This window comes from Puccinia triticina, chromosome 10A, assembly GCF_026914185.1.
Source record: "Puccinia triticina chromosome 10A, complete sequence".
NCBI lineage: Eukaryota > Fungi > Basidiomycota > Pucciniomycetes > Pucciniales > Pucciniaceae > Puccinia > Puccinia triticina.
Window position 1 is genome coordinate 4,143,157 of NC_070567.1, and position 24,948 is coordinate 4,168,104.

Genomic DNA, 24,948 nt, shown 5'->3' on the forward strand with positions numbered 1-24,948 from the left:
TCATCCAATTTCTGTACCTCATCAAGGATTGCCTTTTAATTCTCAACACAGACATCCAAATATTCATCCCACTTCTTTGCCTCTCATTCCAAACGTGAATCGCCATTCTCACCAATCTGCTGCCCCAACCCACCACTCAGTCAATAAATCTATCCCCCTTACAAGCTTTTCTCCAACTCAACAGAGCCCATATTATGGCTCCACTCCCCAGAACCATATCCAAGCCAACAACTCCGATCACCACACTCCCTCAATTCACACAAATCCATCTCCCCGATGTACTCCATTTCTTTCACCCAGTGTGGTCAACCTACCGCACCTTCCTCAACTCCCATCTCGGGCATTGGCACCAATATCTCAAGTTGCTCAATCGTCCAGTCAGCTTGACGCACCTGCTACCTGTAAATCACAAAATGCATCTACAGGGCCCCTTATTTTGCAAGCTGCTCCACTTACCCAACCGGCAAATGCTCCCTCCAAACAACCTTCGACTCGGTTCCCTATCCAATCTGTAAATGCACCACCCTTGATTGATCTTCATAATCGTAGCAACAAGAAACGTAGACAAATGGTAGTAGATAGTCCTGAACCAGAACCACAGTCTGCTCATGACTTGATGAATCAGACTGAGGCTGAGCTTGCTGCAGATGCAGCCAAGTATTCCAAACGATCAATGTCAGATGCCGACCGGACGTTTTTCACCCAGTTCTTCATCAAGCAGCGCAAGGAGCTTTGCGTTCAAGCCATTGAGCGTGGTGTATCAATGCCCATGGTCGATAGATATCTGTACGTTGTTTTCATTGCTCTATGTATGTACCACTTGGTACTGATTTTACGCTTTCCAATCTTTATGATCTTCGAACAGAGGCAGGCGTATGGCTATCAAGAAGCCAAACCGTTGGAACCGATTCATGAAAACTACAGGGGCTAGAGCCGTGTTCCGGGGACGTAAGTAGCTTCTCTTCCACAGCTTGCCATTCATCCATGAATGAATGAATCATTACCTACTTTACAGGTCGAAAAGGCGTCAAGCACCGACCGGCTATGGGTGGTGTTTCTGATCTATATTGGGAGCTGTCGCCTGAAGAGAGGGCTTCGTTTGCAGATCCACCACCCCCTGAAACTTTGATTCCGGCTGATGATCCGAACAAACATCATACTGCTGAGGAAGAGTCAATTGCTGCCGAGGCTGAACGGGGTCAACGTCAGACAATATCATTCAAACGAGCCTCGGATCATGTACAAAATTTTATGGAAAGCTGGGTCCAACAAGTGAGTCGCACACTTCGGGTTTTACAATTGGAGTGGTTGATTTGTTGATATTTTTATCACAGGCTGTTCACGTTGCCAAGAGCTGCAACTGTGAAATGGTTTTTTTTGCCGTCTCCAGGCACCTTGGGCCACACCTTTCAGTTTACTCAGACTACTCACAGTGCGACCGCCTTTACTGCTGCTGCTCGCAACATTGATGGTGAACGACACTACCCTGCTCGTATGCAAGCCTACCTTACTGGCTATGGGGTTGCTGAGATTACAGCTTATGCAAATACCAGGCGTTGTAAGTGGAGCTAAACGTTTCAAATCATCCTTTACTGGCTGACTTATCTTGGTCCTTTCACCAGGCCGGATGAAGGACCGACCGGTATCGGCAAAGGCTCGCATGTCTCAACTAGTTGGTAAGTTTCATATCTCTTTTCCAACAGAGACACAACAACTCTTGACGATTGCAATCCTCAGCTGAGAAAACCAATGGTGCCATGACGACGTGGCCATGGACTAAAACAGACTTCAAGCTGGCGAAAATCAAGTACCGGCTTGTCCTGCTTCCTGGGGCAAAGATTCAGGCTTCATGGATCAAAAGTCCTAGCCGAAACCTCCATACGGCACCCAAAACCATACTACATACTGACTTGGATGATAAGCTCATTGACGTTGTTTACGACCCGACTATACCCGATGGAATCAGCTCCGACTATGTGCTAACCCCTGAGTTTCTCAAAGCCCCACTACCCAGTAGCAGTTGTTCTAGATCCTCTCCCTCCAGTTCTACACCTTCCCTTCATAGTGATGACGATATGAGTTCTGATGAATAGCTCAACCCAGTGTGACCTGCCTTTGTTCATTGAGCTGTGTTTTTCTGTTCTCCCCTCTTCACTTGTTTATGGTCTTATGTCTGCTAAAATTAAGTTGTCTGCTTGATTCAAAATCAATGTGTCGAGTATATTTTTTTCTTTACCTTATTTCATGTGTCCAATTTCTCAAACTCGCGAAGAGGATGTTGGGACCCATCCGGCAAGAAGGCCTTGCAAGGCTAAGCACTGCTCACGCGGAAAACTTTGGCGAGCGAGAACTCGCGAAGAGGATTTTGCGACTCGTCTAGCAAGAAGGAGGCCTTGCAAGGCTATTCACTTTGAGGCAAGCTTGCTTCCTCTCTATGGGCCGAAGCTCAAGCATGAACAATCGCTCCCTCTCTTTGAGAGAATTCTGATGGCCACATGATTCGAATCCTCTCCTTGGGATGATACTGTATCACCCAAGGAGAGGATTCTATTCTAGTTTGTTCCTCCCTTTCTTTGAGAGGATGCGGAAGCGAAACTTGAACAACGCGATATTCGCTTCCTCTCCTTGGGATGATACTGTATCACCCAAGGAGAGGATTCTAGTTTGTTCCTCCCTTTCTTTGAGAGGATGCGGAAGCGAAACTTGAACAACGCGATATTCGCTTCCTCTCCTTGGGATGATACTGTATCACCCAAGGAGAGGATTCTAGTTCGTTCCTCCCTTTCTTTGAGAGGATCTGGAAGCGAAACTTGAACAACGCGATATTCGCTTCCTCTCCTTGGGATGATACTGTATCACCCAAGGAGAGGATTCTAGTTCGTTCCTCCCTTTCTTTGAGAGGACGCGGAAGCGAAACCTGAACAACAAGATATTCGCTTCCTCTCCTTAGGATGATACTGCATCACCCAAGGAGAGGATTCTAGTTCGTTCCTCCCTCTCCCTTTTTTTGAGGGGATGCAGAAGCGAGTTGCTTCCGGGCTGAAACTTGAACAACACGATATTCGCTTCCTCTCCTTGGGATGATACTGTATCACCCAAGAAGAGGATTCTAGTTCGTTCCTCCCTTTCTGTGAGAGGATGCGGAAGCGAGTTGCTTCCGGGCTGAAACTTGAATAATATGCCATTCGCTTCCTCTCCTTGGGATGATAGCATATCACCCAAGGAGAGTATACTAGTTCCTTCCCCCCCTTTGGGAAGAAGCTCAAACAAGGAGACCCTCTCTTTGAGGCGAAGTTGCTTGGACCAGTGGTCAATTCTCCCCTTTGGGCATTAATTCTACGAGTAGCTTCCTCCCTGTTCCCCTTGGACTCAGTTGTTTCAGCCCCAGGGGATGAAACAGGTCGGATCTTCACCTGCTACTGCCGTATAAGTAGTTGCAAAATATTCTATAAGGGAAGAGGGTTTGCAATGCTGGCTCCGACTGTCTCTCCCAATCGTTCCATCACTGAATCTAGTTCTTCATCTTGCCATTTTACATCGATCACTTAGTTTTATCTTATCCGTTGCTATGAATGAAGGACTTCTTGCTTACCCAACTGGGGGCCAGTTTGGTGTCCAGGCAAGTAAGCAAGAGTCATTCAGCTCATCAGCTGCCTCGGAAACTTCTTCGCAAAGAGATGATAACATTTCCAACTCAGACAATGAAACCGAAATAGATGAATTAGATGATGAAGACTTCACAGAAATTTCCCTAGATTTTTCTAAAATACTTTCAGAGCGAGCGAAAAAAACCATTTCCCAAACCTCTTACTTAACTCAGTTTTACTACTCCACTGTCAGCCCTTTCTTGTTACGCATGTCTAAGAAGCCGAAAAAAATCCCCTTTTCCATAGAACTACAAACCTTTGCTTGATCTAAAAATTTAATTGTTACTGCTGGATCTAGCAAAAAGGTTATATTCCTTGTTCAGTTCCATCCACTCCAAAAGCCGGATTCCGTTTGTACTCGTCTTTCCGAATTAATTGAGGACCTTTACATCATGGCTAGTCATCGGTCCAACTTGAGGAACTCAAAAAAAATCAGTGGTCGTATGTCTGGCATCGGTTTCAGAGGTGGGTATGAGAAAGGGAAAACTGCTGGTAAGAAGCTTTCCTAGTCCGTTTTGTTTGAAGAGAAGCCTCTGACAATTTCACTCAGGTACATATGCTGTTAGGAAAAACCTGAAACCATCACAGCTCCGACTGGAAGCTCGCCTTAGACAAAAGTTACGAAGTCACAATGAATTCATCAGTCATTGGTTCCGTCATTTCTCCAAAGCTGCTCATGCCCAAAATACCGAAGCGCTCAAGGAATTTGGAATCCCAAGCTGGTCTGATGCTGCTTGGGAAAGTTATCAGAAGGATCCGACTCCCTTATGCTCAAATGTCATCGTGACGTCAAACGACTTCTCCAATAAGGTACACTGTGATAAAGATAAAAATGTTTTCACATACGGCATATTTAGCTACATTGACCGATCAACTGGAAGTCCTATTTTACCACCTGCCAACATCCGTGACCATGCGCTTCGATTCCCTGAATTTGACTGCAACATCAACTTTGGAACAACTCCAGGTATCATTGAAGTTTTATGGAAAAGCAATGAACTCGCTCATCACACTATTGGCCCTCCGGAAGGGCTCAAATCGACCAAGAAAACCACTCACTTTGGTTGTTCCTTCCAGATTTCTCATCGACTTGTCGCAAGGGCCATGAAGCTCAAGAATTTATCACCTGAAGCCAAAAGGAAGAAAACCATGGATCAAGATGAAAGATCTCAAAATAAGCACCCCAGGAGTAGTTAGATTTTCCCCAGTTCTTTTCTCTTATCCTTGTCATTCAATTAATAAGAAGCTATTGTTTTTGTATGTTCCAGTTTTCAAAATGTTGCTATGTCTTAATTCTTGCTTCGTTTACTAATTTGATTTTTGGAAATGAGTAAACAATAGAATCTCTAAGTAAAACTGGGCAATGATTTATCTCACTAAAAAAATGGAAAAAAACATCTATGGCAGTTTTGAAAATACTACAGAAAATGGAGAAAATAAACCTATTTACATCATATTCATTCGTGTTCAACACCAAACTCTTGTGCAAGATCAGCAAGCATGGTTGTAGATAGAATTTGCTCAATATCTTCAATATAAGCCTCCTCAAGATCAATAGTGTCTTCTTCATCACCGTCAATGAGATTTGCAGTCTCCGCATCTGGAACATCATACCTCAAAGTCCTAACAAATTGGTCGAAACCTTTTTCCACAAAATATGAAAATAGATTCAGATCAATTGATCTCTTTATGCGCTTCACTTGTTGATTCCATCTAGCAAAGATTTCCGAATCGCCAGTTTGTGATTGAGTCCTTTCAAAAACTTCTTGCATCTTGTCGTTCCAATCCAGTTGTAATGAAGTGATTTCAATCAAGCCCATGTGAATTACTGCTATGGCGGAGGCGATGTGAGCAAGTGGTCCCTTATATGAGAATTGATGTGAATCTTTGAGCGGATGCTCTAGATAAGGGTGTTGAAGAAGTGGCCGTAAAGTTACCGGAACAGTTGGTGGAATCAAAGGTTGAACTGAATCATCAAGGGGATTGGCTTCTGCATTTGACTGATTTTGAAGAGCAAAATACTCAATCCAATCGTCTTCATGCTGAATGAGGGCAATATACAACACCAGAAGGCGGGTGTGGCGCTCAGTAGCCCATTGCATTGCACGTCTAGATTCCCATCCAAGCCGTCGTATTTCCTCAAGCGCACGATTAAAATAGGCCAAACGGCGGATACCTTGCTGAGTGCGTGGGTCAACAGCCCAGGGCTCATTTGCATTGGTGAAAAGACCATCATTCCAGAATAGGTCGTCAGCTTGTAGAGCAATAAGTTCAGAATAATTGATTGTAGGTGGGGCAACACGATCTGGATTTCTGGATCGGAATGAGTCAACCTGCTGATTATATCGATCAAGCACAGAGCGTAGATTTGCAGCTCTCTTGCGCAGTGCTTTCATAATCTTTTGTTGACCACGTGTACCTGTGGTTGCATTTTATTAGTTCTTATCTGGTCAGATCAGTTAAAGCAAAAAACAAAGCTTACCAAGTGTGCTACTCTCACCGGGCCGAGTGACCCGAAGTAATGGCTGTTTCTCCTCTACAAGTGCCAGAAATCCTCGACGAAGTTCGGTTTTTGTGTACCACAACATTGCTAGATCATCACATTGAGTTTCTTGGATTTTACAAAAATGTGCATCAGCCCACCAGTGAAAAATAAATTATATGTGCTATTGAGAACTCGCACCAGTCAAGTTGTCTGCAACACCAGAGCTGCCTACTATCCTCCTTTGAGCCTCCAGCTCCCTCGCAACTATTGCACATGCATTAAGGCGAGAAATAGCTTGCACTGGTGTGATTGCGCTTGCTGACCTCCTAGATTAAATCAAAGTTGAAGTGCTTAGCACTCAATGAAAGCCAAAGAAATTTAAAAACGATCATACCATGCTTCGTCATGTTCCTTTTCCAAACATAGAAGACGCCCCAGTTCCACCTTTTCTCTCTCTGAGTCCCGGTCAGCATTTTGGTGATACACTTTTTCAGCGTGCCATTGTTCTTCAAAAAATGCATCTGTGTAATTAATTCCAGGGGTATATGGATTTGCCTCGCCACGTAGTTTTACTAGTGCCACTGATGATTCTTCTAGAACATTTTCTGCATGCTGAAGCTTTTGTAACAACCAGTGGGCTGAGATAAAAGAAATCAAACACCATAATACATTCTGATACCGATAAACTACATACCTGCAATCTCATTGAGTTGAGCTGTTTTATAGTCGGCAAGGGACTGGACTGAAGTTAGTCGGTGAAGTCTAGTAGATACACAAAGGCTAGGAATTAATGGGGAGAGAGATGACCAGAGCCTCTCCATGCCCTCCCCGTCTGAAAGTCCCCACCATTTGTTGAGTCGAGGGTTGTACTCCACCTGGCATGACCACTCATGCACGTATGAATGAAATACAGATGTGCCAAATCTCAAGTCAGATATTCGGTCACTCATCAGGCCACGCTGCAGTACACGGTAAACTGTGTTAGTCAACTGAAATTAAGTTAAATAAAAACAATTGCCTGACCTTTGTGATGTGCTTTTCCAGGTGACAGCCAAGGTTGTACAGGATACCAACCTTGTGCTGGGGAAAGTCCGACAAGAGGTTGCGCAGAATTGAAACTGGATAGTACAATCTGAGGAGATTTAAGATAATGCAGTCTCAGATGATCTGGTGTGCTTTGTCCGATTAAATGAGCAAGATAAGAAAACATACTTCTCACCAGTTTTATAGATGTTAACAAACAGAAGTGGAATGTCATGACGACATACACTTCCAAAAAGTCCATTATCATCACATTTCTCCCATGTTGATTCGTTGCGGGTGTCGTTCGCAGCTTTGTGAGAATCCGAGCATGGTGGCTGTATAAAAAGAGTGAAATAAAAAGTTACATAATGGAATAATATGACTTATTCAAAAATATTGACGTTCCAAAACTCACATCAATACCAACTGCAGCTGCTTCAGTGGCTGCAAATAATACAGCATCGGGGCTGATCTTTGATGGTGCAATGAAGCTGGGTGGATACTGAGTTTCGGTGGGATTATCTTTACTCGCATAGGCATAGTGACGCTGCTGAAAGTTCCCATCAAGTGCAATAATGATATCGGGTTCATTGGAATCACCTTTGACTTCATGTTGTTTATCTGCAAAGCAGCGAGGACACTTGGCTGCCCACTTGCCGTTCTGGGTGAGTTGTAATCCATCATCAAACAAATTCTTGCGGTTAGCTTGAATTCGTGAATACAGATCAACACTATGTGAAAAAGGGACTTGGAGTATGCGTTTCCGATAGCGTCCACCACGAGAATATGTTGGCCTATTGCTTCGAGAATCCAGGAAAGCTGAGAGAGCTTTAACAAAGGCGGCAATAGAGACAACCGAAGATAGCCAGATGAGCTTGTAGAATTGCACCAGTCGTATTGAGAAGGCTGTTCGAGGTTTTGTTGGGGAGCTAGCAAGATAACCGTAGTAGATAAGCCGGATAACATCTGGTGTACATTCACAAAATTTGACTTCCGCAGATGGTTCCCGGCCTAACATGATAAATGATGTAAGGAAAGTCAAACCGTTTTCTAGTCAATCAAAGAAGGCATTGATCACACTTACTAACAATGTCAAACAAGTCCACACGGCGGGAGTGAATCTGGTTGGCGCTACAGGAACAGAGGCTTTGGTCAAATTCAAACAAACTCGAGGTTGGACTCCATTCAGTCCAATTCCGAGTGTTATAGAAGCATAACATATAGGCTGCTATAGCTTGTTTTTCCAGTGAAATCCAACGCTGGTTGAGTTGCTCGTGTTCTTCAGCATAGCGGCGTGCTCGGTGATAGCTTGCATGGGCAGTACTTGGGAGAGCCTGTACATCCTCATCAAAGTGTTGATCGTCATAACTTCCAATAATTGGCTCGAATTGATGCTGGCTATTTATGGGGTCGATTTCGGGAGGAGCTACATTCTCAATAAGTCCAAGCCGGCGTGCTAGGGCAATGTCCCGCTGAATGGTTTCACGTTCTCGGCGTTCTTGGGGTGCATTCCTCTCCTGGCGCGTGCTTGTCCGGCTGCGGCGGGAAGTTCCAGTAGTATTGATATTCTGTACAACAAAGGTTGGTCGGTTTTGTCGTCGCACCATAATTTCGAGCTGAATTTGCAAAATAACAATCGGAGCATTTTAGAAGATAAAATGGAGGGGTAAATTTGGAAGAGGGACATGACTTACTAGGCTGAGGGCTGGAAGAGTTGAATGTTTGCTGGGTGGTGGCCGATATCTTGAAGGTACGCCAATGGTTTGAATACATCTTGTTTATTGTGAACTGGACATTACCAGTTGGCGGGCAACAACCCGTACCCGTACCCGAGCCCAACCGGCATAGCCTGTCCGGTTCCGGCGGGGACGGGTAATGGGATAGCTTGTATCTGCCTCGGGTAGCGCTAGAACCCGTACCCGAGCCCAACGGGTAGAATAGAGTTACTGACATATAAACACATAGTTATGTGATAACAGTGTAAATGTTTGGTCTGGCTGTGGAAGCGACGGAGTTGTAAATTTTCACATGTAAATGTCGGAGGGAGAGGGAAATGTAGGGAGGATTTGGGAGGCGCGCCAAATGACTATCCAGAAGGCTTCACACGGCTTGTACAGGGGCTACTGGATAGTCAGTTGGGTATCGCATGGGGTGGTGTTTCTTGCAACCTGTGGCCAAGGAACCTTGACTCAAGGGAAACCAGGCCTGACAGCTTGTGTTGGGTGTTCACGTGACGTCAGCACATTCATACTAGATTTTGCGTATTTTTCAAACATTTTTTGTCTTGGAAGCTCACTTGTCGAAGGACATCGATCGTTAGAACTGGAGGCTATGTACATATTTCCGGCAGACGACGAACCGCTCAGCTGTTTCGCCCTTGGGGTGTGACCGCCGTGGTTAGGTTCCCAATTTTATGTAGCGCCGAGCGTGCGGAGAAGTCTGTGCAATCAAGCCCGCTCGATTGACGGGACCGATTCAACGTGCGTATCCGTGGTATCTATCCGATTTCGACAGTCATATTCCGCGCTACATAAGATTGGAAACCTACCTGGGCGAACTCACCGCAAGGACGATACGGCTGAGCAGCTCGTTACCTGCCGGAAATAGCCTCCATTTCCAACGATTGATGTCCTTCAACATGTGAGCTTCCAAGACAAGTGAATATTTGAATAAATAAAGTCTAATATGAATCTGCTGTCATCACGTGAAGGGCAAAACCAGGCTGTCAGGCCTAGTTTTCCTTAGTCAAGGTCCCTTGGCCATCGGTTGCAAGAAGCACTGAGGTGTGTGGGGAGCAGAGCTCATGGGACGAAGGACTTGGTGCGTGGGCCGTGGCGCATCGCTGTGAGTGGGGCATAAATACCGGGTGGTTCGTGGTGGATTGGAGAAATCATCCCCAACTATCACCACCTTCAGCAACCAATCACCAACACTCTTTCTTACGATTCAATCTTTTTAATCCCGTAAGCCCATTCTTCCTCTTGGTCCTTGCTCTTGACTGCCCATTCTTCCTCTTGGTCCTTGCTCTTGACTACAAGCTCCGATTAACCCTTCTTTGCGCCCATGTCCATAGAAACCCAAGACTATCAGGATGCAGCACTTCCACGGAATCAGTTCTCTCGTGGTTCTCGTCTTGGCCTCCATCGCGGGCGTTCAATCCCGGTACGTCGGTGCACCAGCTTGCAAGGACGCCACCTGTGCCGGGGGAATCTCGACAGATGTCTACAGAGGACATTGAAGCGCGAGAATGGAACGATTCCGGTTCACGACCTCACAACCAGCCTTTCTCAAGGATTACCTGGGCATCCATGTCTTCTGGATCCTCGCTCAACCGCTTGCTGCACCAAACATTTGTTTATTTTTTAAATACATGCCATCTTCACTCTATTAAGCTCTCGTAAGCAATAACAATCTCATTAGTTCCCATGATAGCATGCGGTGAATAAAGTTCGTGAAATTTATAATCTGGTTTGGTTTGCGGAGTAAGAAACGATAAGGCTCTGCCAATTGAGACCAAGCCGGCGAAGGAATCCCTTTCTCGTCAAAAATAAGATCTGACTTTGAGTCAGCGTGATGATATGACGCGTCTGAGGCCACAAACTCAAACCCTACAGGTATATTGCTCTGCTGGGCATTATCTTGAGTGGGACCGGCGGTCAAGATAGGGTCCCACGTTGCCGGCACTCTTTTTTGTGGGCCTCCTTCAGTCTACTCTGTAGTGACTTAGACGCGCTCGGAAACCGCCTTCCTTATTCTGCAAGCGAGTCGAACGTGGTATGAGGGGAGGGCATTTTTCTTCTTCTCACCTTCCCCTTCCCCGGGGCTCGCTCCTGTAATCTAGCCCGGTTGCCTTGTCTGGGACAACTTGACAATTGTCTTGAAAAAATAAGACGTGAAAGGGCAGCGGATTCTCGTACCCCTGATATAACAACCTGGGACCATAGCCTGATAGGTGGTCTGACACTCACGGCCCGACGGCGGGAGGAAATTCATTTGTTCTCGGTTACGCCGACGGGGCGGAACGCGGGTTAAGGATCGGACAGTGGTCTTGCCATTCCGCCTTCCTTGACTGTTCTTCCGTAGTTTCCTTGTACCTTGCTCTCTGCTCGTCGACCTTCGCCCTCATGGGTACGTACAGAGACGAAACATCTGAATCGAATGGAATACGGAATTATGCAAACATCATAAACCGCTTAGTCTTGACGGCCGGCGGCGGTGTGAAGTCAAACTGTGGAGGCACTCCTAAATGATGAACCTCTGTCCATCTGAAGCTATTTGACTGCAGAAGAACGGCCGTCGAGCCGCAACGCGCAACCGGAAATACTCAAATGTATGTTTTACTTCAGGCCCCATCTGATCGTGCATTTGGCCGACATGGCGAGCACGTGCTGGCCGTTCTCTTTTGGTGGCCACTCCTAAACGCCCTCCCACCCGGCCAAAAAAAGGCCGCTCCGACGCCCACAAACTCAACAGCGAAACGGCGCAAGCGCCGTCTTTAGCAGACAGGTCCCCGGCTGGCAGAGGCGAACGCCAGTTCATCTGAGCAATTAGTCCAGTGCAGAAGAGCTGCCCTTAAATTCCCACGTGATCACCCTCGACGGTAGATATTTTTACCCGGCAGGGAGTCCCTACCTTCGTGCCGTCCCCTCCCTTCGATGGGTTGTTGGCGGTGCAAAGGAGACCTACTCGACTTCGCGCCAGCCTGAGCTACGCCAGAGGAACACCTTGATTCAATATAAGTTATACCCCACAGTTTTCAAGTGATATGGAAGCCAATTGGCATCCAATTCCTTCTTCTCTTTGCTGGTCAGGTCAATTAATCTGGATCGGGCCCTTCTGGTAACATCGTTTCTTCTTCTTCTTTGTTTGTAAACACAACGGTGCATCGAAAAGGCAGTTATGCTGCCTTCCAAACATAAAACACTGGGCTTAGCATGTCCAGACTGGAGATCGGGAGCTTCGGGGGCGTGGGAGTCATAGATTCCAGATACAAAACAAAACACTTGTTTTGCTCTTGTGACAAGCTGGGTTAAAAATATATCTTCTTCTAACGATGAAAAACAGAAGAACAAATTGCATGGTTTGGCTTGCGCTCGACTGATCGTATCCTCCGGCGCATCTTCCAGAATTCAGAATGAATGAGTTCATAAGCTGCATGCAGGTTGCGAAACTTGTCTCTGTTATGTTCCTTTCTGCGTGCCCTGGTGAAGAAACTCTGTCTTGTTGAATTGTCTAGATGTCTCCTGAAAGTTGAGGCTTGCGACCGCAAGCAACGCCTATCGATCGTTCTCTCTGCTTGCATACGGACTCCCGGCAATTTCTTATTTGTGATTATTCCCCTGCTCCTATCGAGGACATCTAATCTTAAAGTTGAAACTTTCTGAAATAAGTTGTCCGTATCTTACTCGCCCGTGCTCATGAAGCCTCCAAGGAAATGTGAAAAAAGATAGGGTTTTTCCACATACATAGATAACCAAGCCGCCAACAACCGAAAAGAAGCAGGATTTCATTCTGATAACACATGATTTGTGTGTCAGCAGAGCCGACGGGTTTGATCGGTTTCCTTGTCCATACAGATACAATAATGGCATGTTGATAATTAAATTAAACATTAATTAGGCGATTTTCGAGCTCGGCCGTCAAGAGGCACGATGTCCTGGACACGGATTCGGTCAGATGATGCGATCTGTTGGCTGAGGGGGCGGCAGGGGAAGGGGCAGAGTGGAGGGGCAGCTTGTGCGTGTTTGTACGTAAATAGTTCATCTTTAGGTATGTATTCGGCAGGTTACCGAAGACGGTGTGTTTCTGTAAGTTGCGCACAGGCAGTCAGCTGGCCCCGCTGATCAGCTGACCCCCGCCTGGCTACGTAACTCCCACCCCACACTCAGCACCTGCCACCCACTGCCAGCGACGGTCAACAGGAACCAGACGACCGCCCAGGATAACAGCTTCTTTCTCTTTTCTATCTGCCTCTCTCTCTCTCTCTCGATCGGAAAGCAATCCCCATCTACCATGTCTCGTCAGTCCACCATCCTAGCCAGAAGCAGACTGACTAGCACCAACAGAGGCTGACCTACCACCCTGCCACACACAGTCGACGAACCGAACAAAGTCATCAAGGTCCTCGCCTGCGATGGGCGGACGGGCGAGCAACGCGAGATCGGCTACACCGGCACTCATGTTGTCGGGAACGGCTCCTTTGGCGTCGTCTTCAGCGCTCAACTCGTCGTCGGATCCGTCCATCCCTCTGGCAAGGAAGAGGTCGCGATCAAGAAAGTCTTGCAAGATAAACGATTCAAAGTCCGTCTCACCCTTTTCCTCGTCCCCCCCCCCCCCCCCCCAGACCTGCTCACCTGTATCTATGCACGGCCCCAGAATCGAGAGCTCCAAATTATGAAACTGCTGATCCATCCAAACGTTGTCGATCTACGTGCTTATTTCTATTCGAGCGGAGATAAGGTGAGCCACTCCTATCCAAGCTCCTAGAGTATCGATATTCTTGGTTGCTTACATCACCCCCCCATACGATCCTCGGCAGGCAAAGCGCGATGAAGTCTTTTTGAACTTGGTGATTGAGTATGTGCCCGAAACCGTGTACCGGGCCTCCCGCCACTACTCCAAATTAAAGCAGGTCAGTTCCCCAGTCCATGCTCCAGTGTATCAGGCGGCTGGCTCTCATCGCCGACTGATCGCTCTCGCATCGCGTCCAATATGGTCTAATCGATCCGTTGGTCCCACTCATGCTTCAGGTCATGCCGATCTTGAACATCAAGCTATACGTCTATCAGCTCTTGCGATCGCTAGCCTACATCCACTCGCTTGGAATATGCCATCGAGACATCAAGCCTCAGAACTTACTATTGAACCCCTCGACCGGAGTGCTCAAGTTGTGTGATTTCGGATCGGCAAAGATCTTGGTGGCTGGAGAACCGAACGTCAGTTATATATGTTCGAGGTACTACCGAGCACCAGAGCTGATTTTTGGGGCAACCAACTACACCACTAACATTGGTCAGTCCCCACAGTCGATAAGCCCCTCAAGTCTCGTTATAACAGTAATTCTCTCTTATAGTCTCTCCCCCCCCCTTATTTTTCTGTCCGCGTGATCGATGTCATGGTCTTTGTTGATCTACTCAAACGTCGATACAGATATCTGGTCGACTGGATGCGTCATGGCTGAGTTGATGCTCGGCCAGCCTTTGTTTCCTGGCGAAAGCGGAATCGATCAATTGGTTGAGATCATCAAAGTCCTCGGCACTCCCACGCGAGAACAGATCAAGACGATGAATCCTAACTACATGGAACACAAGTTTCCCCAGATCAAAGCACACCCGTTCCCGAAGGTAGGTCATTGCATATTGAGAACAGCTGCATTCATTGAAGAAAAAAAAAACTGACAGGAGATGGATTTTGATGTATACATAAATACAGGTATTCCGACCTCGCACGCCACCAGACGCAATAACGCTGGTCTCGAACCTGCTCGAATACACGCCCTCGTCAAGATTAACGGCGATCGAGGCGATGTGCCATCCGTTCTTCGACGAGTTGAAGCTACCGGACACCAAATTGAGCTCGGGAAAACCGTTGCCCGAGTTGTTCGACTTCACCGAGCTCGAGTTGTCCGTCAAGCCCGAGTTGATCAAGTCCTTGGTCCCCGAATTCGTGCGGGAAAAGTTGAAGGTCGAGAGGAATATCGATGTCGATAACTTCAAACCCGTCGAACTTCCGAAATTTTCCCTCGATTAAGCCGATTCTTATCTTTCTCGACAGCTGATAATCCCTCCTCCTTCTCTGATTGTCTCCACTTTCTCTTTCTTCAACACCTCCCCCCATTTTTTGTAAGCCCTGTGTCCCTCTAAATTTTTTTTACAAACATAAATCCCACCTGGTTTTTTTTTTTTTAGTTTTTTTTTGGCCCAAATCTTATGCACTCCCATGTGCATGTTTGTGTATGTGTTTTAAGCATATGTGCGTGTTTTGGTTAGTGTCTCTCTTCTATGTTTTGTTTGGTTGGTTGGCTGTGTGTGTGTCTTGAAGACAGATTATTACATGAAGCAAAGGAAGTTCAAGAAAGACTGAAGAAAACACTTACAATACACACATGCATTTTTACAAGAAGAAAATCAAACCTCAAGTGATGGAATTGAAGATTGACAAGAATGATGATCAAGGTGCAACTTTTGATGCGATGATTTGTGTAGAATGATAAAGACACACATGACTTGTACACATGGTAGTGCTGCAAGACAGACAATTGACTTTAATCTATGCCCACAAAATGTGCAGACAGGATTGAAAGTCAAGTTCAAGTCTTTATCTACATGCACAGATCATTTATAACCAATTACTGATAGCCATTGGTAGTGTACAGTGCAAGTCATCTTGACATTGCCATCAATGCCTTTGTCTTGCAAAGGGCAAGGATCCTTGATCTGATGATGATCCTGGTGTCCCTCCTCTTCATCAATGCACAAACCTGCATCCTTGTGTGCAATTGGGAAGCTACTAACTGGCCTGGGCCCAAGCTTTGCTCATGGCAAGCTGCACTATCTTTCATTGACTGAGTCTGCACCCTGCTTCTTTGACTCTCTGTGAGTCTGTGGAAGCACCTCAGGGCTTGGTGGTGGTGATGGGTTATGATATCTGCTGATTATTGGTGTTGCAGTATTCATACTTGGCTGGCTTTCTGTCAGATTTTGAGACCCACCGTTGAGGTCAGAGGATAAAGAGGAAATTTTGAAAGAGTGGATGGGGACTTGCTTCTCTTGGTGACTTCTTGAGGGTGGTCAACAGAAGAATGTGCTCTGACTCAATGATTTAATTACAATGATGTCAGAGTACTATAAGAACTAGAGTACCATGTCATACTTGTGACAGCTAAATACAATAAGAACCTTCTCAAGAGCTACATGTCTTGGGGAAAAAAACATGTTTAGAACTACCTGCCTAAATCTTCCTAGAGCTACAAGTCTAGAGTAAACTAAATTAGGAACTACATGTCTTAATTGAGATGATAATTTTATAATATTGAGAATGCTAGCTGGTAGTGAATAAAGCTAGAGGCTGAGTGTGAGGGTTGGAATCCCTTCACTGGAGAAGACAATGGGACTGAGGGCCAAAGGCCAGAAGTCTGTAAAAAAGATTTCACTGCTAGCTTAACAAAGCCTTGCAAGCACTTGCTGGCAAAAGCCATGCACAAAGTGAATGTGAGGCTTATACCCAAGATATACCCAAGACAACAGAGCTTGCGCGTGAGGATCAAAGTTTGAGGTGTATTTTTTTTCTTTTTCTTCATTTTAAATTTCATCCCTCACAATGCCACCAGAAATTTTTCAAGGGACTAGAACTGCTTGATTGTGCATCAATTCCTCTTTTCAGATTTATTTTTCCTTTTTTTGACCCTGCTCTCATTCCCCAGTAGTGTTGACTTTCTGAATTTTTTTATTCTTTTTTCCCCAAAAATGTCTCTTTTTAATTATTACTAGAGTTCAAAGCAGCTACACCGCTGCAGGGTTGACACCTGTGGCATTTAAAACCCCCTGTCTGAGAAGCTGCAGGGTTGAAACCCCCCCTGTGGCCTGCCTAGTACCTACCTTCCCACCCTTTCCCCCACCTCCGCCAAACACATTTCCCCCTACCCCCATCCCAGTTATTTCATTACAAGTTTACCTGCTCTACACTTTTGGCACTGTCTGCCGCGTGCCTTGAATTAGTACCGGACCCACCACAATATCCTTGCCACCATAAGCTCAAGCACACCTTTTCATTCAAAGATAGTGAGGACTATACATTTCAAACAACCCACTGTGCACTGTGGCCTCCCATGGACAAACACAAGAAAATTTAGTTTAACATTGCCGAGTACCCTTCCACAATCTCCCACACAACACAATCATAGCAGCCCCACTTATCTCAATTACTGTATGCAAAGGGCAACTTGTTAAAGCATATTCTTTAGGCTCACTCACCCCTGGATAGCAGTTTCATATTCAAGCTACCTGCAATTATGCCTTCATAGCCCCCTAAATTAAATTGACACTATAAACAAGACCAAGATGAAGATCAGATACTTTTGACCAGACTCTATGTGGAACAACCAGGAAGGTGAATATAGTATTGTACTCACTTTAAGAAGCCCACTCCCCAACTGAAACCACCGCTGACATTTTATGTAATCTTGTCCCTGATTACGTGGACCTTTTATATATTATAATTGGCGTATTGAGATAGAAGGATGTAGTAGAGATTAAGAATGCTATGCTGGGAAATTCCTTCTCGGCTAACAGAAATTGGAATTTGAAACCTACTGGCAGGATAGGGATACCATCAAATATCTGAGCCAAATCATATTTGCTCCAACTCTTTGAAAAATTTGCCAGGAAAATGTTGATTGGTAACAGTGGATGAACAGGTGGTATCTCAAACAGGCTGTGGCAGAAGAAGAACTCAATATTTGATACTGTGGAGCGCACAAGCAATCATGGTCAGTTAAGATGGGTGGTTGAGTTTTCTCCCAATGTTTCCCTAGACATTGACTCTTATTGGCGGATAAAACAAAATAAATTATGGGATAGAGGCATGGGCATGGATTTGATAGATATGGCAGCCATCAAGCTATATAGTTAAACCACAATAGCCAGCTAACTTAACTAAGACCCTCTCTTTGTGGAGGGGGGACGCCGTCCCGCAGGGACCCTCCGAAGGAGGGACTTATACACTAGGCGCCAGTGCTTGCACTACTGTTTCTTGTTTTTTTGCTGTTTTCCATTCTATTGCTTGTACCTCCTCAGTCATGAGGAATAGCATGGAGTTTCTGCTGAGCCAAATGACCCCTTCCTTCTCCTGCATCTTGTAGAATATGTAGCATTATTTTTGGACCTTCTCACCATTTCTTACTGTCATAATAAGACTTTCAAAGTGCTCAGGTTTGATGGCACCACTCCCTGTACTCTGACTGGTGGCTTTACATTACATAAGCAGCCTGCGGATGTATTGCCCATGGAAAACAAGGAAAAACACCAATTTTGAAGTGAGTGGGACACTTGATTTTTGGCATGCTTGTAGAGAAGAAGCAGGCAGTCATGGCACACTGAACAAGAAAAAAAATGGTTGAGTGGATCAAATTTGATAGTGTTTCTAAAATAATGCCCTGCCAAATGCCAAAAAGAGTAGGGTGGGCAGGGGGGTATAGGGCGCAAGTCCCTCCTTCGGAGGCTCGCTTCGCAAGGGGCGCTCCGCGCCAGCCAGGCTGCACCAGGCCCTCCGAAGAGGGTCTTGTGTTAAGTTAGAATAGCCAGGAATCTATGAATAGCTTATAAACCAAGAGTGTGAGGTTTTTACAGATTACAACGCCAAAAAAAGTTTAAATTCTTGGGATCAGAGTCAAATGACACATCCAGAGGTTTTCGGAAGCTGGCTTAACAGGGTTAAAATGAAAACTTGTCTGAATTTCCGGAAAGATACTGAGAAGAAAGCGTGATCTAGGGAAACTAACTGACAGGATGCAATGTATTGTACCTTAATTGAGCTCACTTGCCCCACAATCCCAGAAGCTGGGGCTCACGCACAAAGTGTACACCATACTTGCTCTGCGTGGTCAACTCTGGGAGTTCACCATCTTGATGGGTAGAAAAATTGCTGCACAAGGATGGGGAATCGGTTTTTTTTGACAATGCCACAACACATAGATTTCCCACCAGTCACAGCTTCTTCTTTGTTGAGTGATCTAGGTGAAGCTATATACAATTTTGGTGGTTTCCTTGGTAGGCATTTTGAACTCAACGTTAGGGGGGTCAGATTACTAGAAGTGAAGTGATGGGCGGCGGTGATGGTGTTGGGGAGGTTGAAAGTGGAGGGCTGGGGCCAAGGCTGGCAGCAACAAGCAACAGTAGTCGGAGAAGGCTGGCAGCAACAAGCAACGTGGGGTATCCGTGGTCGGAGAGGGGGGGAGAGGAAGAAGGAGAGACTTCTGGGGGTCAGTATTTGCTGGATACGTGTGATTTGGAGGGGAAGAGTTGGAGTAGGAGGTCAACGCTGTTCATGAGCAAAATGGTAGCATGATAGTATTTGCCTGAGCTCTTCGGATGTGCCTTGTTGGCCAGCAGCGCGAGGCTGTTGCTTGTGCTCAATGACGATGTGCTGTTCACATGGCCTGGAAAAGAGCCGGGCTTGGTCCTTCTATGGTCATTTGACTCAAGAAGGTCCGGTGGGTATGATGTCAGATTGGATGTCATCCTGGTAAGATGAGAAAATATTAACTTGAGCAGGAAAAGAGAATTCAGTGCATGGGAGTAGAATCGCTCACTTAAACTATTGACCACTTGGCCGGTATTGGCAGTGCTGACCTTGTGTGGCATGCCTTTTCTTCAGAGAAGCGCGGAGGTCATCTGGGATGGACAAAGGAGGCGGGGGCGAGGACGACGACGGGACTGTCACCAAAGTTTGCAAAGAAGACAACAGCGGAGGCTAGGGCCGATGGATCGTCAAGCAAGGTGGATCAGGAGGCGAGTGTGTGGGGCGGGGAGGCGGCGGAATGGTGGGGGAGTTCTTGCAGGAAGGTGTTAGCGTTGTCGTTGTTGAGGGTGCCGGTGAGCCAGTCGATGGCCTCAATGTTTGCGGCGCTCAGCCGGAGCTCCTTCTACGATTATTTGCTCATGCTGGTGGTTGAGATGTCAGCTGAGAGGGTTTGAACACTGAGTGAAAATGCAAGGTGGGGAGGCAGAAGGAATTACTACGGTTGCCATTATCCATGGCAATTTGGATTGAATCAAGCCTGTCCCGGTAGGGCCCTGGCAACGAGTACATCAATATGTATTTAATTACATACATAGCAAGCAAGGCGCGGAGAATAGCTGGCGTGCAAGATGAAGAGGGTGGCAAGCGCATATAAAAGGAGGGGGTGCTCAAGCACAATTTCTCCCCCCCCCCCAGGGGTTCTGGTTCCGTCCTACCCCTTCCCTGGAGCTGCCCTAATCAATTGATTAGGCCCTCCTTGAAATCCAATTTGACCGGCCCACTTTTGCTTGTTGCTGCAGCACAAGCTGGAGGGTCAATCCAAGGTGCCCCCCGGGGTATTTGGGGATTATTTTCAACTTGTAATAGGGGGGTTCACAATAGGATAAAAATAAAACTTTAGAGCTAATTTTAAGGCCTTTGTGAACAACTTTTTAAAAAATAAAGATGTTGCTCTGATTCTCAGGGGATACCCAGTCCTGTACACCTTGCCAGATTTTTAAAAATTTGTTGATAAAGACCTTAAAATTGACTCTAAAATTTTACTTTTATCCTATTGTGAACCCCCCTAATATGTCTTTTGCTAATGAGCATAGGCAAAACCCATGATCTTGCCTTCCATGATTCTGTGGATTTAATAAACTTGGATAATGAAAGCTAGAATATGGATTTTTCAAGGTAAATAGAACATAAAATACATGGAAATACAGGATTCCAAGCAAGTCTAATTTTTATTAGATAAGGTGCTAAATAATGACCATTTGATTTTTCCCAAACCATCCAGATTCTTGTCAGCTTGAGCCAAAATTGTGATTATTTCTTCTCCTCCTTGCTTAACCTGATTGAGAATATTTATCCATTCAGGCAGGATGTTGTTTAATCTGGTGATATACCAATCAGGAACACATTCATCATAAGAAATACCAAACAGATTTCTTCCAGGGGATGCCTTAAAGGTGAATTCATAATTCCTAGCTAATGAAAAGAGGCTGTAACATTTGGAGGAAAGTGTAATCAGATTTACTATTTCTTTTACATCATATTCTTTATCAGTGGAGATTAAGGATAACTGTTTTGATTGGCAAGTTGTAATACTTTCATCAATAAAATTATCCAAATTCAGTTTAAATGTTACCCCAAAAAATTCATATTTGAATTGAATACTTACAATTCTTCAAGGATACCTGGATATAGTTTATCCTCAAGAAAAACTAAAAGATCAAAAACTGCTGGCCTCAGCTCATATAGATGTTTTTCATTAGATCCAGTGAGGGCAAAAGGGTAATTCAAAAGAATAACCAGGGGGGTCATTCCTCTCATCTCTTCTTTGTAGTCTGCTAGATCCCTTTTCAATGCATTATCTGGTTTGCTGTTACTTGTTGAATAAACTAAATTACTTGAATCTTGCAGATTTTTCAGTTTGCTGAAGTATTTTCCAACTGAATAATTCTTTGATATCATTCCCAATAATTTGAGTGCATCATACCCTGGCATCTCATGCCTAATCAAATGTGATACTCGTTCTACAAGGTAAACAAAATCAACAATCATTTTCTCTTTCATTCCCAGCACTTTTTTGCAAAAAAAGAAACAAAAATAATGTCAGGATAGGGATCAAATCAAGCATGAATGGGAGTATTTAAAACTAGAAATACCTGCATGAAAATTTTGAACATGTTTCCAGTACCAGTTCTCTGTCAATTTTGGACCCCAATCTAAATTTGTGATCTTAGTTTCTTTCTTAAAACAATTTATAGTATGATGGAACAATTCAAAGACAACCTTCTCTTCTAGAAAAAGACTTCTAATAATTTCTTTATTGATGAATTCACTTTCAAACAAAAAATCAACAATCATGAAAAAATAATCCCTTATATGCTCTCTGATAGGTTTAGAATTTGGAATGAAGTTTTGAAATGTAGGATTCCAAAGGAATTTTAAATCAGTGATCAGCTTCTTCACTTCATTCAAAGTTGAATGTCCTACTCTCTGTAGGTGTTTATCAAAGATCACTGCAAATATTTCTAGTGGAACTTCTGAAATCTGTTTATGGAGTGAAACATCCTTTTCATTTGCAATGTACCATTCTTTGAACTGGGAATGTGAACCCTGAAAATCAATATCTGCTAGCTGGAATAGCCTCCATTGTGTAAGTGTTTCAAGATTATTTTTAGATCCTTCTAATATCATTATTGCCTTATTCAATTCTTCAGGATCAATATTCATCTGCTGTCTTGTGATTGAATCAAAATCTTGTTTAAGAAGCTTGATTTGAATCTCTGAAAGGTTCTTTGAATATTTATCAAGCACAACCACCTTTTCTAAGTGTTCCAGAACAATCCTTAATCAATCATATAGTACTTGAGTCAGGCAGAGTGCAATAATTGCAATAACTTACGTTGATTTTTGTCCCAATTCTTCAGCATGTGGGAACCTGGAAAGAAGGCAAAATATTAGAATCCATAACCTGATGAAGCAAACATATTTCAATGAATGATGGATTAACGTCTTTCAGGAGAAATTTGATTGTTTTTTGTGCCACTGCCAGGATCTGGATTTTTGGCAAGTGCTTTGGTGTTTGGGTGTAGGATGTGTTTTTGGGCCATGAAGTATCAAATAGGTTTCTGGTCAGTATATTCACAAGATAAATTGTTATGCTGGAATCATTTTCAATGGTGGTCCTAGATATGAATGCAAACACTTACCATGAAGGCAGCAATCATTTCGATCAACTTTGCCTGTTCTGAGAGATCCAAAAATGCGCTGGTATGACTCAGGATAAACAACTGGGATTGAGAGAATCAATAATCTGAGGATTGAAAATTGATAAAGCATAGCTGGACAAACCACCAGGTTTGTAAATCCTGTCAAGATGGATGAAGCAAAGCACTGGCAGTGTAGGAAATGTTTAGGCCCCGTTTTGGACACAGTTTGATATGATAAATACATCATAAATTTCATATTTTAGTGCTAGATCATGCAAGATTATTGATATAAATACATATCACATGATTCCAGTAAAAATTGAGAATTTATGACATCTACCAAGGTCGTCCAAACAGGGCCTTATTTTGAAGATTTAGACATCAAGAGTCACTCCCTCAAGTACAACTAGAAAGCTTTATGACTTGTAAAATTTTGCTAAATGAAACTTTGGGCTTGTGAGAACAAGCTTTGTGAGCCAAAAATGTAGCATCAAAAGTATTGCATTTTCAGTTCAAACCAACTTACATAAGTACCTCCCTCCTACTTGTAGCACAGAGTGATAAAACAATGGTTGCATTGTGACAACCTGAGGGTCCCTAGGAGACAGTTTCCCCCCTCCAATAGATGGTAGTTAAGTGAGAAGTTGAAAGTGGTAGATTTCTAGTCTCTCTCAGTGTAAGGGTTTCACCCTTACTAAAACTAGATTGTGCTAGAAGCATTTTAGTTCTGCTTATGCATAATATTTGTTGCCCTACATATCTTGTACTCAAGTTCAAACTCTCTCTCTTCTCTTCTTCTCAAGCTGGTCTTCACCTTGAGGCTCTCCTTTCCCCTTTTCCCCAACTTCTCACATCTATATAGTGAAATCTAAATTATCAAATTCCCTCATCCCTTTGTGGCAAGTAAGGGTGTGACAGTACAGCAACATCTGGACATCAGGAGGAAAGGGGGTTATGGAGCAAGGCGTGGGAAACCTGGAGGATTGGTTACATACTCAGCTTAGGTTTACATCTTGTAGATAGATTCACTGCTAGAGCCTGTATCTTTCCTTTTCCTTTTCTTTTCTTTTCCCACTCATCTAGTCATCTTTGCTCTTCACCTCAATAGGTGATTATCTTTCTTTTCCGTGTCCCTTCACTCTCTCAAGACATCTCTCATGCTCACTGCGGTCCACTGGCGCTTCTCAGGTTTGCTTTTCTTTCTTTCTCTTTGTTGCTTCCTGTCTAGTTTTCTCTTGCTATGCAATGCACTCATCTAGTCATCTTCGCTCTTCACCTCAATAGGTGATTATCTTTCTTTTCCATGTCCCTTCTCTCTCCCAAGACTTCTCTCGTGCTCACTGCGGTCCACTGGCGCTTCTCAGGTGATTATCTTTCTTTTCCGTGTCCCTTTGCTCTCCCAAGACTTCTCTTGTGCTCACTGCGGTCCACTGGCGCTTCTCAAAGAAAACCTTTTCAAGGTGTGATGCACAACCCTCAAACGCAGGGAGGAGAGACTTATGTAGGAAATAGAGATCAAACACTTTATTTCAGCAGATACCAAAAGCTAATAGTAGTATGTAACTGAAATAAAGAGCAAGAAAATAGAAGATGAGCAAGAAAAAATAATGAGATAAAAGAGTGAAATCATTATGTACCTTCTGATGTTCTAGTCCTTACAACGACTCTAATTATAGAAAATGAGAGATACAAGCGGAGAAAGAAATAACAGCAAGCCTAAAGAAAAGAAAACATGATCAATACTGGAGAAAAGAAAGAGAAGAGAACTAGGAAAAGAAAACTGTTCAGGATCAGGTGTACCTCCACTTGGTTATTTCCAGGCTCCTCCTGAATCTCGGTTGTCTAGAGAGAGCAATAGCGGTGATACTAGGAAACGGCAGGTAGGATTGAGTCAACAGTGGATTAAGGGTGTCTGAGTTCAATGGCGGTTGATGTTTGTGGTTCTTGTCAAGTCTGGGGATTCACACAGAGTTGACGTGTCCATGAACTCAATGTCTCAACAGCATATGCATACATCATCAACATAGCATGCATAGCTTTTCCGCAGCGGTTCAGAATCATTCATCCAACAACTTACACCCAAGCGGCCGTTTCTTGAATGTGAGGATCTTGGGGTTTTGGTGTAAACCAACTTCCATGCCCCAAGAAAGATACTTACCATGACCCAATCAAAAAATCTTTTGGAGCCACTAATACTGAGCTTTGGCTTTGAATCCACAAACTCATATTTATTGAATTCCGCCCCTATCATACTAATTTCCCTACTCAAAAGTTAAGATTTCCATTTACACAACCATCAATCTCAGCCATCCAGGGTGATATAACCCATCACCCCATATTTAGACATTTCCTA

At 44.4% G+C, this 24,948-nt stretch overlaps 5 protein-coding genes across 5 annotated transcripts; 3 read left to right on the plus strand and 2 right to left on the minus strand.

Moving 5' to 3' along the window:
- Positions 1–875: 875 nt before the first annotated feature.
- On the plus strand, positions 876–2,093 carry PtA15_10A391 (uncharacterized protein; the record flags this gene model as incomplete). Its single annotated transcript, XM_053160561.1, has 5 exons — positions 876–948; positions 1,016–1,272; positions 1,414–1,558; positions 1,623–1,676; positions 1,738–2,093. The coding sequence occupies 5 exons, from the start codon at positions 876–878 to the stop codon at positions 2,091–2,093; spliced, it is 885 nt and encodes a 294-aa protein (XP_053024523.1).
- A 1,997-nt stretch (positions 2,094–4,090) lies between these two features.
- On the plus strand, positions 4,091–4,844 carry PtA15_10A392 (uncharacterized protein; the record flags this gene model as incomplete). Its single annotated transcript, XM_053160562.1, has 2 exons — positions 4,091–4,112; positions 4,198–4,844. The coding sequence occupies 2 exons, from the start codon at positions 4,091–4,093 to the stop codon at positions 4,842–4,844; spliced, it is 669 nt and encodes a 222-aa protein (XP_053024524.1).
- A 260-nt stretch (positions 4,845–5,104) lies between these two features.
- Positions 5,105–9,001, minus strand: PtA15_10A393 (uncharacterized protein; the record flags this gene model as incomplete). The annotated part of the gene is made up of 4 exons (XM_053160563.1): positions 5,105–5,289; positions 8,240–8,771; positions 8,850–8,898; positions 8,985–9,001. The coding sequence occupies 4 exons, from the start codon at positions 8,999–9,001 to the stop codon at positions 5,105–5,107; spliced, it is 783 nt and encodes a 260-aa protein (XP_053024525.1).
- Positions 9,002–13,167: 4,166 nt separating this feature from the next.
- PtA15_10A394 (uncharacterized protein) lies at positions 13,168–14,904 on the plus strand (the record flags this gene model as incomplete). The annotated part of the gene is made up of 7 exons (XM_053160564.1): positions 13,168–13,174; positions 13,250–13,455; positions 13,531–13,614; positions 13,694–13,786; positions 13,905–14,166; positions 14,305–14,498; positions 14,587–14,904. The coding sequence occupies 7 exons, from the start codon at positions 13,168–13,170 to the stop codon at positions 14,902–14,904; spliced, it is 1,164 nt and encodes a 387-aa protein (XP_053024526.1).
- Positions 14,905–19,654: 4,750 nt separating this feature from the next.
- Positions 19,655–22,613, minus strand: PtA15_10A395 (uncharacterized protein; the record flags this gene model as incomplete). Its single annotated transcript, XM_053160565.1, has 2 exons — positions 19,655–19,795; positions 22,596–22,613. 2 exons carry the CDS (start codon positions 22,611–22,613, stop codon positions 19,655–19,657), a joined length of 159 nt encoding a protein of 52 aa, XP_053024527.1.
- Between the last annotated feature and the right edge of the window lie 2,335 nt (positions 22,614–24,948).